The sequence below is a fragment of the Vigna umbellata genome, chromosome 1 (assembly GCF_029865625.1).
Source record: "Vigna umbellata cultivar VRB3 chromosome 1, Vumbellata_1.0, whole genome shotgun sequence".
In the NCBI taxonomy this organism is placed as follows: domain Eukaryota; kingdom Viridiplantae; phylum Streptophyta; class Magnoliopsida; order Fabales; family Fabaceae; genus Vigna; species Vigna umbellata.
This window is the reverse complement of record NC_142165.1, coordinates 62,137,213-62,155,392: the sequence shown is the minus strand read 5'-3', so window position 1 is coordinate 62,155,392 and position 18,180 is coordinate 62,137,213. Positions and strand designations below refer to the sequence as shown.

At 29.2% G+C, this 18,180-nt stretch overlaps 1 protein-coding gene across 1 annotated transcript; it reads right to left on the bottom strand.

The window, feature by feature from the left end:
* Positions 1-6,810: 6,810 nt before the first annotated feature.
* On the bottom strand, positions 6,811-12,146 carry LOC124838711 (cysteine-rich receptor-like protein kinase 43). The gene is made up of 6 exons (XM_047314386.2): positions 11,775-12,146; positions 11,526-11,665; positions 11,091-11,301; positions 10,235-10,469; positions 7,852-8,002; positions 6,811-7,583 (listed from the first exon to the last, which is right to left on the bottom strand). The coding sequence occupies exons 1-6, from the start codon at positions 11,854-11,856 to the stop codon at positions 7,185-7,187; spliced, it is 1,218 nt and encodes a 405-aa protein (XP_047170342.2). The 5' UTR covers positions 11,857-12,146; the 3' UTR covers positions 6,811-7,184.
* Positions 12,147-18,180: the final 6,034 nt, after the last annotated feature.

Below are 18,180 nucleotides of genomic sequence, written 5' to 3'. Positions count from 1 at the left end.
TTTTATTTTATTATAATTATTTTTATTTAATTCATTATATTAAAGTAAATTTTAAAACCAAAAGAAATTAATTAATAATAATTTTTTTTAAACATAGTTTACATTAATTAAAAAAATGAAAAAAGTAAAATTGTGGGGTAGGCGATATATAGAAGTCATGTACCTCACAATTTCATTTTTTTTTATTTTTAATTAATATATCAATTTTTAATTAATTAGTTATGTTTTTAATATATTCTAATTCATCTAAAATATATATAATTAAGAAATTTTGTTTTTAAATATAATGAAATAAATATATTTGATAATATTATTTATGTTTTTAATTAAGATAATTTTGTTTTTTAATGTTGTCAATTAATTCATTTTGATTCATTTTTAATTAAAATTATATTATAAAAATTTCATAAATTTATTTTCTTTTATTCAAATTATTTTTATTTTATTTCTTATATTAAAGTAAAATTTAAAACAAAAGAATTTTAGATAATATTTATTACAGTTATGTTAGTAGAATTTTTTTTTGTTATACTACCCATCAAACCTTCATTCATTAAATTATATTTTCATACAATGTTTTGTCTTTGCTGAAATTTTTGTAGCCCCTATGTTTAGGTAACTGCGTGTTGTGAGCCTATATGTTTTTGCATCCTACAAATAAATATTGTGCATATTGCAATTTCAAATATGTTTATATGTATGAAGTCTCTCCATTGTCTTCATATTGCAAGTCCAAATATTTGCTACTTTTTTACAACTTGTCTTTGCAATCCTAAGTATCTTTCACAAATTCTCTGTTTGTCCTCTTTCAAACATTAATTCGTAATAGCATCCTGGAACTTCAGAGCATCTTCATCATCGTAAATCATTAATGAAGAAGATTTGATATTAGATAATGTTGATAAATTTAGCTTAGATGATGAGTTGGATATAACATATTTCGCGATGAACAGAATGATGACCACTACCACCAGATGACACAATAATCGTAACATGCTATCAAACAATATCACATCAACAACGAATATAAATTCAACGTTATTGAATCGAAGCCTAACATATACGTTGTACGATGTCTCGAATACCACAATGGTTGTCAATGGTGTTTGAGGGCAGACTGTAGCAAAGTCTGTCAACATTGAGAAATCAAGAACATCAATAGACCACATATGTGTTTCTCAACCATATTATCTCAAGATCATACAAATCTTGATAGTAATCACATTGCCACCGTCGTATCAAATTTTGTGAGGACAAACCCGTTCATTCCCATCAAGAGTTTGATTACAGACATTAAAAATTAGTTCGGATATTCTGTGTCATAAAGAAAAGCTTGGATGGCCAAAAAAAAGGCTCTTGCTATAGAGTTTGGTGACTGGAAAGATTCTTATAACCATCTGCCCAGGTGGTTACATGTAGCCAAAGATTCAAATCCTGATGCAATTCTCCAATGCACTGGTTCTCCAGTGGTGATTGATGGACAACTTGACAGTGATTGTTATGTTATTGAAAGATTTTTCTGGTCTTTCGGTCCTTGAATACAAGGATTCAAATATTATAAACCCATTCTCCAAGTATATCAAAACTTTTTAACAAGGAAAATATCATGAAACTTTACTCACCGCAATCGTTTGTAATGCTAAGCACCAATAAAGAACTTAACACCAATCAAACCATTTGTTGGAGCATGGAAAATGAGAATACTTAACTTCTTCCCATCTCTCACTTGTAAACATTAATTAAAGAATAAGCATTCCTAGCCTAACTAACCCCTCCCACTATTATTGTGCCATTGAAAAGTAAATCAAACGTGCCTCCTTCATTCAATTATGTCATTGACACATCAAACTAGGGATGGCAATGGGTTGGGTCGGACACAGATAGTGTGATACCCGAATCCGACCCGCAGGTAAAAATTGTACCCGTTACCCGCCCCGCTACCCGTCGGATACCCGCTTAAAAAAACCCGCAGATTTTTGCCTACCTGCGGGTACCTGTTGGATATCCGTTTTCTTGTCTGGTAGAATAATAACATACGAAAAAAAATAATAAATAAATAATAATATACAAAAAAAATTATGGGCTGACCCATTTACTCTCTTTCAGAAACCACTAGGGTTTATTCTTCTCAAACAAAGGGAGCAACCTCCTTCTTCTTCTTCTCTGTTCAAGTTAATCTTTATTGCCCATCAGAAGCTTCAAGCTTCTTTCTTCTCCCTATCGCGAACAACCAAACCTTAGGGCGGGAATGTTCTGCATCTCGAGCAGAGGCACAACCTCACGGCGGCAAGAATGGCGACAGTGTAGGAGGCGCGGCTCAAGCATGATCTCTCCTTCGTTGGCGGCTTCGTAGGTTTTTTTGTTGCGTCAGGAGACCTTCTTCTTCCCTTCTCTGCGTCAGGTTCGCGCACTATCCATAGCCTTAGAGGGTTTCGCACAGGCAGATATCCTTCTTCATCTCTTTTCTAGCGGAATGGAGCGGCAAGGGTGCGGTAATGGTGCGGCAAGGGCTTTGGCGTTTAGCGACGAGGGTTTCGTCTCCTCATGTCGTCGACCTCTACCGCCTTGCCGTCACCACTTTTGTGTTTACCTTATTCTGATTTGAAAAAGAAACCCTAAAAAGATCCTTATTCTGATTTGGAAAAAAAAAAAGCCCTAAAAAGGATTTGGGCTTGGCCCAATTTTACAGCAGATTAAACAGAAAAGAAAAAACCTAATTAAAAATTTTAAAAAAAATTAAAGAATAAAATTGTAATTTTATTTTTAACAAGTAGCGAATACCTGCGGGTACGGATAATATGATACTCAAACCCGATCCGTTAACAAGAATACCCGCTACCCGCAGATACCTTTTACCCGCGGATACTAAATACCGTAGCGGATACCTGCAGGTACGAATTTTTTTGCCATCCCTACATCGAACCCAAACCAAGAGAATATCTCCACCATTTGCACATGACATTGCATTTATCTATACAACCAAAAACAAAAATAGTCATAGCCATACTAAATGAATAGTGTCCAACCATAAGTATTGACATTTCATATATTAATTTTATTTCATTGAATTAAATTTATTTCAATTTTTTAAAATATCGTAAATTTTAAAACATAAATAAATAATTATTGATAATTTGATTTCATTAAAAATTATTTACATTAAAACATTAAATTTGTTTTCTTATTTTGTCAATTAATTAGACAAAAATTATTAAACTTATGTTATTCAAATTTCATAAATTGATTTTATTTTATTAAAATTATTTTTATTTAATTCATTATATTAAAGAAAATGTTAAAATCAAAAGAAATTAATTAATAATAATTATTTTTGATTAAAAATCATTTATATTAATTAAAAAATGAAAAAAAAAAGTGAAATTATGGGTAGACCACTTCATATATAGAAGTCGTATATCCCACAATTTCATTTTTTTTCATTTTTAATTAATATAAACCAATTTTTAATTAATTATATTTTTAAATATATTCTAAGTAATGTAAAATATATATAATTAATAATTTTTTTTAAATATAATGAATAAATATATTTGATAGTATTATTTATGTTTCTAATTAAAATAATTTTGTTTTTTAATGTTGTCCATTAATTCATTTTGATTCATTTTTTAATTAAAATTGTTATTCAAATTTCATAAATTTATTTTCTTTTATTTAAATTATTTTGATTTTGATTTCTTTTATTAAAGTAAATTTTTTAAAAAAAATTAGATAATATTTATTACAATTATGTTAGTAGAAATTTATTTTGTGTTTATGTTATACTACCCACCAAACCTGCATTCATTAGATTATATTTTCATGCGTATGTGTAATGTATTGTCTTTGTTAAAATTTTTGTAGCCTATATATTTAGGTAACTACATGCTCCTATATGTTTAGATAACTACATTTTGTGAGCATATATGTTTTTGTATCACAATAAATAATGTCATGTGCAGATTGCAATTCCAAATATTTTTATATATAGACGAAGTCTCTCCATTGTCTTCACATTACAAGTCCAAATATTTGCTACTTTTTTACAACATGTCTTTGCAATCCTAAGTATCTTCCATAAATTCTTCGTTTGTCCTCTCTCAAACACTAATTCATAATGACATCCTGAAACTTTGGAGCATCTTCGTTGTTGCAAATCATCAATGAAAAACTTTTGATATTAGATAATGTTGATGAATTTAGCTCAGATGATGAGTTGGATATAGCATATTTCGCGATGAACATAATTATGACCACCAGATGACACAGTCATCTTCACATGTTGTCCCAAAGCTGCAAGAGCGTATGTAAATTCAATCCAAGGATGACACAATTTCTGCAATCAAACCATATCACATCAACAACGAATATAAATTCAACATTGTTGAATCGAAACCTAACATATACGTTGCACGATGTCTCGAATACCACAATGGCTGCCAATGGCATTTGAGGAAAAACTATAACAAAGTTCGTCAACATTGGGAAATCAAGAACATCGATGGACTAGATATGTGTTTCTCAACCATACTATCTCAAGATTATACAAATCTTGATAGTAATCATATTGCCGCCATCGTATCAAATTTTGTGAGGACAAATCCGTCCATTCCCATCAAGAGTTTGATTGCAGACATAAAAATCGGTTTGGATATTCTATGTTATACAAAAAAACTTGAATGGCCAAACAAAAGGCTCTTGCTATAGAGTTTGGTGACTGGAAAGATTCCTATTACCATCTGCCCAGCTAGTTATATGTAGCCAAATATTCAAATCCTAGTACAATTCTCCAATGCACTGGTTCTCTAGTGGAGATTGATGGATAACCTGATAGTGATTGTTATGTTATGGAAAGAGTTTTCTGATTTTTCGGTCCTTGCATACAAGGATTCAAATATTGTAAACTCATTCTCCAAGTATATCGAACCTTTCTAATAGGAAAATATCATGAAACTTTGTTCATCGCAATCGTTCAGGATGACAATAAAAATATTTTTTCATTGCCATTTGCCATTGTAGAAAGTGAGATAAAGGAGACACTGATATGGTTCTTTCAACTACTTCGAGAACATGTTACCCCTCAACAAAGTATCTGCATCATCATTGACAGAGGAAAGGGTATCCTATCAGCCTTAAGATCATAACAAGTTGGTTGGGAAGAAAATGGTTTAAACTCCGTTTATTGCATATATCATCTAGCCTCCAACTTCAACAACAAATTCAAGAATCAGGAACTCAAACGACAATTCATCCACTTAGGTACTATGTAAATAAATTTTACTACCAATTTTCAGTTTAAATTTTGTACACAAAAGTCTTCAAATTTTTACTTTATTATATGGTCACAACTTACGAGGTTAAGCAACCCACTATGACAACAAAACTTACTGCAATGACAGACCAATTCCCCCAACAAGTAGCTTGAATAGATAAAATTCTATCAAAAAAATGGTCTTAGGCTTTTCATGGAGGTAGAAGATATGAACATATGACCACTAATCTTGCTGAATGCATGAACTCCGTTCTAAAGGGAGCACATTGATTACCAATTTGTGCTTTGATCAAAACAACATTTGAGAGGACATAGTCATGGTTTGTTAAACAGACTTAAAAGCTAAGTACATGCTACAAGTAGACCGCCAATATCTAGAAAAACTCAGTGACATTATTGGAAATATCAACAACAATCCGCATTTTGTCATGTTCACTGGTATAATCGTGAAAATTCTGAATTTGATGTTCAGAAAATTTCAACACCACACCAATATCGCCCACATCCAATTTCGTATAGTGTCAGGCTAAATGAATGGTAGTGTGATTGTGGTCACTTCCAAGCTACTCGCCTCCCATGTCATCATGTCATTGGCGTTTGTGCATATTCCCATATATCACTAACCCAATATATTGATCCAGTGTACAGTCTTCACAACATTTACAAGGCATACGAAATACAATTTTACTTCATCTGAAAGGAAAATTATTGGTCTACATATACTAGTCCAAACTTCATACCAGACCCTTAAATGCGACGCAAGACATCCCGAAGACCAACTACGACCAGAATCCATAACGAAGATGGACCAATCCACCTCAGATCAACCAAAAAAAATGCTCTTACTACCATAACAAAAGTCATCATAGGGGGACATGTCCATATCGTCAATAGTTTTTCTTTAATCTTATCTTTTTATAATCCCTTCATCAATTAATAAAATAGTATCATTATTGTATATAAATTTTCTTTTATGATTTTAATTTGTTTTCACAGTTCTAATCAATATTGTCTTTAGAATGAGATTAAAATAATTAAACAATAATAACATACATATAAATAAGTATACCAGTGTAATCAACAAACATAGCTTACATACATGGTAAAAAAAAACTCTTTACTTTAATACTAAAACTCTCTGTTAATCGATTACCAAAGACTTGTAATCGATTACTCTATAATCGATTACTAGAGGATTTTTTCTCGAATTACACTGTTGGTAATCAATTACAACCCTGTTGTAATCAATTTTGCACATTTACGCTATTGGTAATTGATTACGGCAAAGGTGTAATAGATTATAGGGCAACTCGTGCCCCCGCATGAGTTTAACACTGTGTAATCAATTACAAAATCTGGTAATCGATTACATGGACCTAAAATCGTTTTAGGAGTGCACGACTTCTTCATTTGAAGTCGTTTGAGCCCCACGACTTGCCTAAATACGCAAATTTTAAATTTTTTGCCCATATAATTTTTTTCCTATTTACGTAAAAAAAAACATGCATACAGCAAAAAAAAATGATTGAAGATGTGCATTCAACTTACAAGTGTGAACAGATTTCTCATAGGAGATTCAAAATCAGGGTGACAATATAGTGTGAATAGATCCCTCACAGGAGATTGGAAATCTGGGTACGCAACCCTGAGGCGTAATCATTTGTAATGAAGTGCCAATAAAGAACTCAACACCAATCAAACCATTTGTTGGAGCATGGAAAATGAGAATACTTAACTTGTTCCCATTTCTCACTTGTAAACATTAATTAAAAAATAAGCATTCCTAGCCTAACTAAGCCCTCCCACTATGTACATTCCACTCAGTTTTCACACCAGCTATACTTACATTACAAAAAGAATAACACCATAATAGATGAAACAAATATAATGAGCCTAACCTGACCAAACTGACTTAACCCTCCCTCATTGGACGTTTACCCTTGGGGTCTGATTCAACAGTGGCAGAGCTGGTCCCAGTGGCACTAGTAGTAACAGTCGTATAATTACTTGAATCAGAAGTGTGTGAATCGGAGGCACCTGAGGTACCCAATGTGGAAGACAATGCAGAGTGTCTTCGAGGTCTTCTGTATCTAGAACCAGGCACCCCTGGTCTGGTTGGTTCTTGCATCTGGCCTGGTTTCCTTGACAGCATCACCACCACACGCCTCATCGTGGGACGTAGCTGTGGATCACCTTGAGTGCATAACAAACCCATCTGAATGCACATCGCTACCTCTTCACCTACCATTGTACCTGCCAACGTCGGTTCCACAATTTCTAAGCTCTTCCCTTTCTTGTACATCTTGTATGCCTATTATAACCACACAAAAAACAAACCAGTCTCCATCAATTCTAGATGCAACTTGCTTATGTGGGCATGCAGTAATGGTGCTGATGTTAGGTTGGAGGTGTTAATTTTGTGAAGACTCAAAAGATCTACAATTCATTAATTAATCGGTTGATCAAAGAAAAAGTCTTCAGAACTTGCTGAAATGTCAACTAGAACAAGAAAATTCTATAAATGAGATAATAATAATAAAGTGACGGAAGTAAAGAATAGTATTAATAAAGAGTGTTACCCAATCAAGCATGCTCTGGGCGTCCACGTCCAAATTGAAAGAGGAGTTTCTTTGGCCGGTGATCAATTCCAATACCAAAACTCCATAACTAAATACATCTGCCTTCACCGATAGATTTCCATGCATAACATATTCTGGAGCCATGTATCCACTGAAAAATTCCCACGTAGAGTAATTATAATTAGTTCAGAGTAAAAAACTATAAGCCACAAACAAACTGGTCAAAACACTTGACTTGACTAGTCAGTCATATCATCAAATACGTGCAATGCAAGAGTGCCGTAGCTAATACGCCAGTTTCTTAATCTGGTGATTTGATATATTGGGAGATCCTACCGGTTGATGCCAAAAGGAATAAGCTAGAGAGCTTTTTTACATATATATTTTAGTGATAAAAATGTAAAAGTCTTATGATGAGCCCTGACAACATACTGTTTAATGTTGTTTACTTTTAAAACTATAGAAGATTTCATAAGACGTTTAAATCTAATAATTGACACTTCAGAATTTATTAATTATTATTAAATGTAAAAAATATTATATGTATATAAGTTTATTTATTTTCAACAAAGTATTATGACCGTTTAATTTTAACTTGATCTGACGATTCAAATGAAACTGTTTACCGAAATGAAAAAAATAATAAAAATATACTTGAATTCAAATTTCAAGAAGATTTTTATAAAATTTTATTTCAAGTCCGTTATTTATTTATAGTAGTTGATAATGTTTGATAAAATAAATACTTCTGTACATTATCAAAAAGAGAAAATTAGTAAGGTTAAGAAAAACGAGTTTGCAATGATATTACGTTTTTTTTTTCGTTTTTTAAATTAGCAATAAGATATGGACTAATTGGCATGTCCGAATTTTTATCATGTTATTTTATTTTATAAAGTTAAAATTTAATCATTATTGATACGTAAATGTGTATATTAATTTATATTTTTAAATATATCTATCTATATAATTTAATTATTGTTGTTTCGTTTAAATTTAATAATATTATTTAAAAAATTTAAGATTACAAAAATTTGAAGTCAATAATTGGATAAGAACTTACAAAGTATAAAAAATAAAATAAAAAAGATAAGCGGTGGGAGGGAATCAGTTTTTCAAGTTACTTGGAAGGGGTACCGCAGAAAATAAATAAGTAAAGTGATTTATATAATTAAAGGGTATATTTGAAATTAAAATACGTAGAAAGAAAATGAGCTCACTTTGTTTGTAGTTATAAATATTAATGTTACCTAATTATGTTATTTCCGCTACACTGCCCATGATGATATTTTCAATTATCTTTTCTTATTATTCTTTCAGGTTGCATATATTTTTAACTTGTACGGTTAATTATTTTATTCACTTTAGTTTTTCTTATCTAATACGTTCTAAACCCTAATTTTTATGCCATTTTAAATATAATTAAATTGCACAGTTTTATGTAATAGTTATTTTCCTCATCATAAAAAGCTCATGTATGATTGAGCCTAAAATTGAATCATTCAAACTTTTGAGTTGGATCCTTGGCAAAAAAATTAATTATTTTATTAAATTTCACTTATCTTTGTACCAAATCAGATTAATCTAATAGATGAGGTTTGTCCATTGAATAAAATTACGTAAGAGTGTCAAGTTTCTTCACTAAATTATAATAATCTTGAATTACTAACTAAATTCGTCTAAAAAACAACCGAGCGAGAAAAAAAAAGTATCCTTAATAAAATATAGGTTTAATTGCTTCCTTTGTCCCCAGTTTGGTTGAATTGTGTCAAATTCATCCTCATTTTTAAAAAAGTTTCATTGTCGTCCTCACGTGGTATAAAAGTGTCAATTGAATCCAAACATAGAAAAAATTTGTGTCAAAGTAGTCATTTTTCCTATATATCTGTGTCTTCCTTTCATATGTCACTTCTCTGGAGCTATGAAAAGCCTTAAATTGGATAAGGTAAAATGAATATCTGTACTTGATTGTATGAAAGGAAGACACAAAGATATAGGAAAAATGACTACTTTGACACAAATTTTTTCTATGTTTGGATTCAATTGACACTTTTACACCACGTGAGGACGACAATGAAACTTTTACACCACGTGAGGACGACAATGAAACTTTTTTAAAAATGAGGATGAATTTGACACAATTCAACCAAACTGGGGACAAAGGAAGCAATTAAACCTAAAATATACTACCTGATACCAAAAAACGTGGAAATGATCCAAACTAGTGTGTATGCGAATGAAGAAGTCGTATTAAATTTTGTTTGGCTTTATTCCCAGGTGCAACATGCGATTATTTATGCAGAAACATATTCAAAATTTGGTAGAAATCTTTTGAAAAAAAAATAATAATAAAAATAAAACGAGAGGCAAAGGCAAGGCTTACTTGGTTCCAGCCACACGTGTGTTGACTTGGGTCTGATCTTCGGGGAAGAGACGAGCCATGCCAAAATCTGCAATCTTGGGCGTCCATTTGTCATCAAGCAAGATATTACTGGCCTTGATGTCGCGATGGATGATGCAATTGTGTGAGTCTTCGTGCAGATAAAGTAAACCCTTTGCCACGCCTGTGATTATGCCCAACCTACGTTTCCAATCCAGCTTCTCTCTCTTTTGTGATTCTGCATCCATTTCAACTTACCACTGTTATAAAAATAACAATTCACTGATCAAAACAACATCAACATCAACATCAACAAAACACAACCTCAATTCTTCCTCCTAAATTCCCCAATCAACATTTTGTTATGTTTCGTGCTATTAGTGACAACCACAACAAACAATCTAGAAACAAAGAGTTCATTTCCATATACTATCCTTCCTAGAAAGTGGATGCCTAATCCAAATTTGAATGTTCCTCTGCTAACAACTCTCAACAACTGCTACTACTTTTCATTCATTACCACATGTGCATGATTCTAAAGGTAAACAAAATCCTAGGGATGCTTCATGCAACAAAAGTCCTCATGCCATGTCATAGCTTAGATAATATGAATTGGAGAGTTTCATTGTAAACATTCTCTTATCAATACGGAAAAGTCAAGGTCTCTTCTAGAGTTTCTTCAGGTTCAGCTATCTTTGTTACACAAAGTTTCTTCAGACTCGATTACTAAATTCTAATCAGTTTTCTCCCGGAAATGGTGAAGAGCATAAACGACACTGATCGGGAAAAATGAGGAATTGAGGATGGGTTTGAGATGATTTGATGAATGAATGAGGAGTGGCATTGAAGAAGCACTCACTGAAAAGAAACTTGTCTAGACTTTCATGAGCAACATACTCATAAACAAGTAGCTTTTCGTTGCCATGGACACAATAGCCCACCAGATTCACCACATTCCGATGCTGCACACGAGCCAACAACTTGGCCTCGTTCATGAACTCTTTCTTCCCTTGATTTGAACTGTGTGATAACTTCTTCACAGCAATCTCTCTCCCATCATTCAACTTACCCTGCAAACAAACCCAAATTCCACTAATCACAAACACGTTGAATACAATAGGGAGCATTTTTATTTTCGAGAATTTTCACAAAAGGGGAAAAGCAAAATACTAGAAAAACATCAAGTCCTTGAATCCAACCTTTAATTTGGAATAGAGAACTAGGTTTGGATTGAATTTCAGAGAAAACATGAACCAGAACAAACCAATTAAAAGCTTCTTGATTTTTATTATACCTTGTAGACAGGGCCAAAACCTCCCTCGCCTAGCTTGTGAATATCACTAAAATTCTTGGTGACAGAAGCCAAGGTTTCGTAGGCAAAAATCTTCTGCTCTTGCGCAGCCATTTTCTGTATGTCAGCTTCATCGCTTCCCTCTGACCAAACACAACAGAGCAGAAACAGAATTCTGGTAAAATCAGACAACTCGTCTACCAGAAAATTAAACGTTTTAAACAGATATTGAAGAGAATAGAGAGGAATTACCTTTACTGGAACCGAATTTGAAGTGTTTAACGAAACTGCGAAAAAAACTGTGAGTGTGAGACTTGTCCTTGTCCCTGTCCATGGCGGTGTGTAATGAGAATGTCTATGGTTCCAGATTTCAAGAGATGCCCATGAAACGGAAACGGGAACAGGAAAAGAGGAAGTATAGATTGAAGCAAAGTTGTGATCTTTTGGGGAAAATGAAAAATGGGTTCGTGGGGAAACTAGAGTTGGAGGAGAAAATTGAGCTTTTGTTGGCACAGAAGAACAAATAAACAATGGAAAAGAAGAGAGAAGCGTGTTGCACTCGTTGAACTTTCGATTGACTCTGTTACGGTATGAATTTTTTCTTCAATAAACTCCAAAAAAAAAAATTCCTCCAATAATATTCATGATACTAGATCTATTTGGTTTATAAAGGGAAATCTGGTCTCAACGTTATTTCCTAACACGAGTGTTTTTAATATTTTTGTTACTTTTTCCTTCTGGAAATAAATACACTATGCAAGACCCAAATTTGGAGTCTTCTTTTATTTAATAGATTTCAGATACAAATTTCCCAAATTAAATTTATTCACGTAAGAAATACTTTATAAAGATTATTTTAAAATATGTATAAAATACTAAATTAGAAAAATAAAAATATTTTTAAGAAAATTTGAACATTATTAATATTAGACAATAATTTTAGTAATTAAAATAAATGTTGATATAAAATATTAAATTTTAATGCAATGATTTAAAATATTAATAAAATGAATACCTAATTTCTTTTTCCTAGTTTTTCAGGTTTTTCAATTTAAAGTTATGAATCTTTTCACAAAATGTTAAAATGTTTTTAAAATATTTATTTGAAAAAATGCATATAAATTATTAAGCAAAATTAATAGATAGATTGCACGGTGAATAACTAAATTAGTTTTTAATATATGCGATATTAAAGAGAGTGATGTTTTTAATAAATTGATTAATGTGATATTATTATTTATACATAAGGAACTACTAATATAAAAAAATCTTATATATATATATATATATATATATATATATATATATATATATATATATATTATTTTAGGTTTTTTAGTCACTTGCAATGTAAAAGACGTAAATCTATTTTTGTTATATTTATAAAATATGTAAATTTATGTACGTTACAAAAGTAATATAATATAAATTCTTTTTTGCTTAATATCATTTTTTTTCTATATTTGTTAATTTTGTTTAATGTATAACTTATATTTTTCAAATGTATTTGATTTTGTAATTTATGTTTAATTTGGTTCTTTTTTCTGACGACATCTAAATCATTAACGGCGTAGACGTGGGAAGAATGTTCAATGTAATCTCTAATATCGTAATTTATGTTTAATTTGATTTTTTTTAGTACATCTAAATCATTAACCGCATAGAAAAGTAGAATAAGCTTTTAAATATATATAATATTACTTAGTCTAGTATTCATTTGATAAATGCTTTTAAATAATGAAACACTTATTCAAATAGAAAATGAAAAAAGGTTAGTTTATATTTTAGGGAATGTTTTCTTTTTTTCTGGTTTAACATAAGAGATTCATTAAATAAATGACAAGTTTCATAAATATAACTTCTTGGACAAATAGTTAAAGGTATTTTTCTTCCATTGTTAGAAGAACTCTCTACGTTGTAAGACACTAGAATTTAAGATAAATAAAGAAAATATATATTACTCAAAAAATAAATAATTAATACATCTAACTATTAAGAGATTGATAAAGAAAAATATTTATTATTAAATAGAATGCATTAAATGCGTTCATTGTTATTATCAAAGTATTCCAACAAAACAAAAGACATTCCAAAAAAAGTTGAAGTGCTAGAATATTAGGATCTCCATTTATACACACATAAAATACTCTAACTTAAGCATTATATTTTCTGAAGCTTCTTCGTTGGAACATTTTTTATTTATTTATTGAAAAGACAAAAAAAAAACCATTTGTTTATTTAATTCTACGCATCCAATTAAGAAATATTGCAACAAAGTTATAAAAAACTCCAAATCTGAAAATGTTATTAGAAAAAAAAAAGAATAATTATAGCATTGAATTTCTTTAATGAATTTATTGTTTCCTTTGCCTCTAAAGTCAATAGAAAAGAAGATCATGATGCGTTCGTGTACATGAAATCATTTACGATTTTGAAAGAAAAGAGATGATGAATCATGATCATTCCAACACGAGCCCCCAGATAAGAGTCCTCGTATTTTAGTTCAGATGGACTAAATAGTGATAATTTGACCATTGTACCTTAACTTTATAAGGAACAACATTCAACAATACAAAATAAATAGTGATAATTTTTCTTTTTTTCGTATGATGATAGTATGACTTGTTTCACGTTCCCTCTTTATTTCATACGTGAACCCATACTTTATAGTTTGACATTTTTATAAATATTTGTGTCCTTTACTAAACTTATTTCGATGACATTTTAAATAATTTTACTATTTTCACCAATTTTTAATTAGTCTCTAATTTAAAATTATAAACTAATTTAGAATCAAGAATAATAAAAAAAGTTAAAATTTTGATAACTAGAGATTTTTATATCATAATTTATAAAGATAATTATATTTTTTTTATTAATAATAAAGACTGTTTTAAATATTTGGTTTATAAAATTTTATCTAATTTAGTTAAAGAATAATTATTTTGATCTCTAAATTTAATTATTATTTAATAATTTTATTCTAGTGTATATTCCATTTTTCGTCCAAGAGGTCCAACCAATGTTCTCAAAGCTACCCACTAGACAATTTATTGAAGTGAGAACCGATTAACATCAAACATCGTTTCATTTAGATGTAACTGAAATGCAAACATTCGCTTTACAGTCAATTAGTCCAATCTGAATTTTAAAACTATGATGTATTATTAATGGTTTAAATTTTGAGACAAGGTAATTTTTAACTATTCACAACTTTTTTAATAACCTTTGAAAATTATTTCAGAAATAGAGAGAAAAGAGAATAATTAATTTAGAAATATATTTCGTTGAGATGGTTTGGGAGAGAATTAATTTGGGAAGTTATGAGAAAAGCGTACTTCAAAAAAATATGAAAAGGAAAGAGAATTTGCAACGTAAAATTAAATGAATTTAACATTGGAGTATATTATAACTTTTAGTTGTGCATTATAATTTAATAATTTAAGTTAGAAATGTTTTTGCGAAATCGGATTTATTATACAAAGATTCCAATTCTAAATATTTCAAGCTCGAGGTTTCGTTTTCTCATCCAAATAAAAATTGTGTTTACAAATGACACTTTTTTTTAAGGCTTAAGTGAGTACAATGTTATGTTTACAATTTGAAGTTTAAGTTAATAATACGTTAAAGATAATAAATATGGTAATTAATGAATGTAAATAATTATCATATTATGATTTATGAGTTTTTATCTGAATAAGTCTATCTGTGAGACTAATTACTTAGATTAGTTTTTAGTTAATCAAGTTGGTTAATCATATTTTAATCACATCACATCCTTAAGTTAACTTAGTTAATATTTTGATACTCTTTTTAGAATAATTTTACTTGAACAAGAAATTTTATAGTTTTAAAAAGATTTAATTATACATTTGGTTCTTGTATTTCTTCGGTTGCTTCAATTTTTTCACCTTGTTTTTTCTTTGTTCAATTTAGTCTATCTATAATTAAAATGATTCAATTTAGTCATTTCTATTAGATTCATTTTAATATTGTGTTTGTACATGTCAAGTGTCAATTGGAGGAATTTTCAATTTTTTTTTATTTAAAAAAGAACAAAATTTGTCACATGTTAGGTCATGGTAATGTCACATGATAATAAATATGGTAATTAATGAACATAAATAATTATCATACCATGATTTATGGGCTTTTTATATTAAGGAGTCTCTCTATTAAACTAATTACCTAGATTAGTCTTTAGTTAATCAAGTTGGTTAATCATACCTTAATCACATCACATCCTTAAGTTAACCTAGTCAATATTTTGCATATATTAGTTCTAGTTGGTCGTCATGTATACAACCAAGCTTCTTTGATGTTGGATCATAATATGAGGGTCGAATATACGTAGACATGGTTAGCCAAGACGTATAGGAATGTGTGAGGAATACTTCCTGATTGGATGATATGTAGCCGACCAATGTTTCTTGTGGCTATACCCTAAGGAGTGAGTATACTAAATGTCCTCGGACATATATTGTAAATTAGCCCTCTAGACTCGATTCATATGCATTGGAATTTTAGGTATGTCAATATGGTGTTATCACATAGTTGTTGTGCAAAGAAAATTTGTATTTCTTTAACTATATGACCCTATGAGTATAATAGCTTCCATCCTTGAGAAGCATAGCGATGAAAATTTTTCAAAGATGAAGTGTTAGGTCTAATGAGATAGGGAAGATGAGAAGTTGTTAGGCTATACAAAAAATGAGGTGATGTTGAGATGGTGAAGGGTCGTGACCCTTGCCTATAGATCATAGGAGATCTAATGGTTGAGATAAGAGATTTAAAGGTGAAAGATGTGAGGTTTTGATATAATTACTTTTAGTTTAGTCTTTTAAGAGACATCTTCTATGGGAGACAATTATGTTTGATACTCTTTTAATAAAATTTTACTTGAACAAGAAATTTAATAATTTTACAAAGATTTAATTATACATTTGGTTCTCGTATTTTTTCAGTTGCTTCAACTTTTTCACCTTGTTTTTTCTTTGTTCAAATTAGTCTATCTATATTTTAAAATGATTCAATTTAGTCATTTCTATTAGATTGATGTTAATATTGTGTTTGTACATGTCAATTGGAGGAATTTTCAATTTTTTTTTAATTTAAAAAAATCAAAATTTGCCACATATTAGTCATGGTAATGTCACATGATAATAATACTAACATATGTCACTATTATTGCCACATAGTCGTATTTATTTTTAATTTAGTTCTCATATTTATAATTTTTATTCAATTTAGTCTTTTTTTTAATGGAGCAAATTGGTATTTCTCTAATTTAAGACTAAATTAGTAATTAAACTTAATTACAACTTAAATATACATGTTAAAATATTTTTTATAAGTTGTACATAAAATAACTCAACTCTAATATTAAAATTATTTTTTTCTTACATTTTACATAAAATAATACCTTTTTAAACTTATAACTTTTTGAAAATATTAAAAATCTAAATATGAAGTGACACTTGTCACATTAAAAATATTTTTCATATGAAATCAAAATTATAAATACAAAGACTACATTAAAAACAAATACAGTTACTATCACATGAGACGACACATAATAATATTAAGTTGAAAATTTCATCAATTGAAACGTGAGATGTACAAACACAGTGCTAATGTTAATGTAATAAAAAGGTTTAAACCCTCCCTTGGTCTTCATTTTTGTATGAAAATCTCAGTTCAGTCCTCATTTTTTCATCTGTCTTAATTGGGTTATATTTTTTGTAAAAATGAACACATTTTACCCTAACCGTTAACTGGTCTCAAACGACCTTAAATTAAGGCCACGTGGTGCAGAGAGAATGCGTTGATGTGTGTTCTTCATTTACGTGCAGAGAGAATGTGTTGAAATCCCTAAAGTGAATATCCTTAAAGTCACATCACCATATTTTCTCTTCAATTTTTTATATTAAGATAATATATTAATTTAATTAATAATATATTAATAATCCAATTTAATTAATAATATATTAAAAAATATATTAATTTAGTTAATAATCTAATTTAATCATATTCACTAGTCATTATTTTGAACTAAATTATTATAAATTTAATATTTTAATTTTAAAATTTTTATAAAAAAAAATTATGTTTATTTTAATTGAATATTAATATACAAAATTGTTTATATTATATCAAATTATTATATAAAAATAATAACTTATTTAATATTTTTTAGATGACTATTTGAGAGAAAACATTTCTTTTTAAACTAAAATATGTTTATTATATTTTTTAAAAATTATTTTATTTTTAAATTTACATAAATTCAACATATATATTATATTTTTAACTTTTCAAAGTAATAAAATTATATATATAATGATTACAATAAAAAATTATTTTAAATATTTTTTTATAAAAATTAATATTTATGTATTTATATTTAAAGAAAAAAGATAATATTAAAATATTATGTAAAACTTGAAAATTAAAATATTAAATAAAAATTATCAAATAAATAAAATAAATAATTAAAAATAAACTAATTTAATTCTGAAGAATAACTGTGTTCTAACCCACTGTAGGTGGTGAAACTTAAAAAAAAATCTTCTATAAAGTAAATAAAAAATAAATAAAACTTGCTTTTAAAAATATTAAATAAAGAGAAGTAAATAATGTCACATCACCACTATTTATT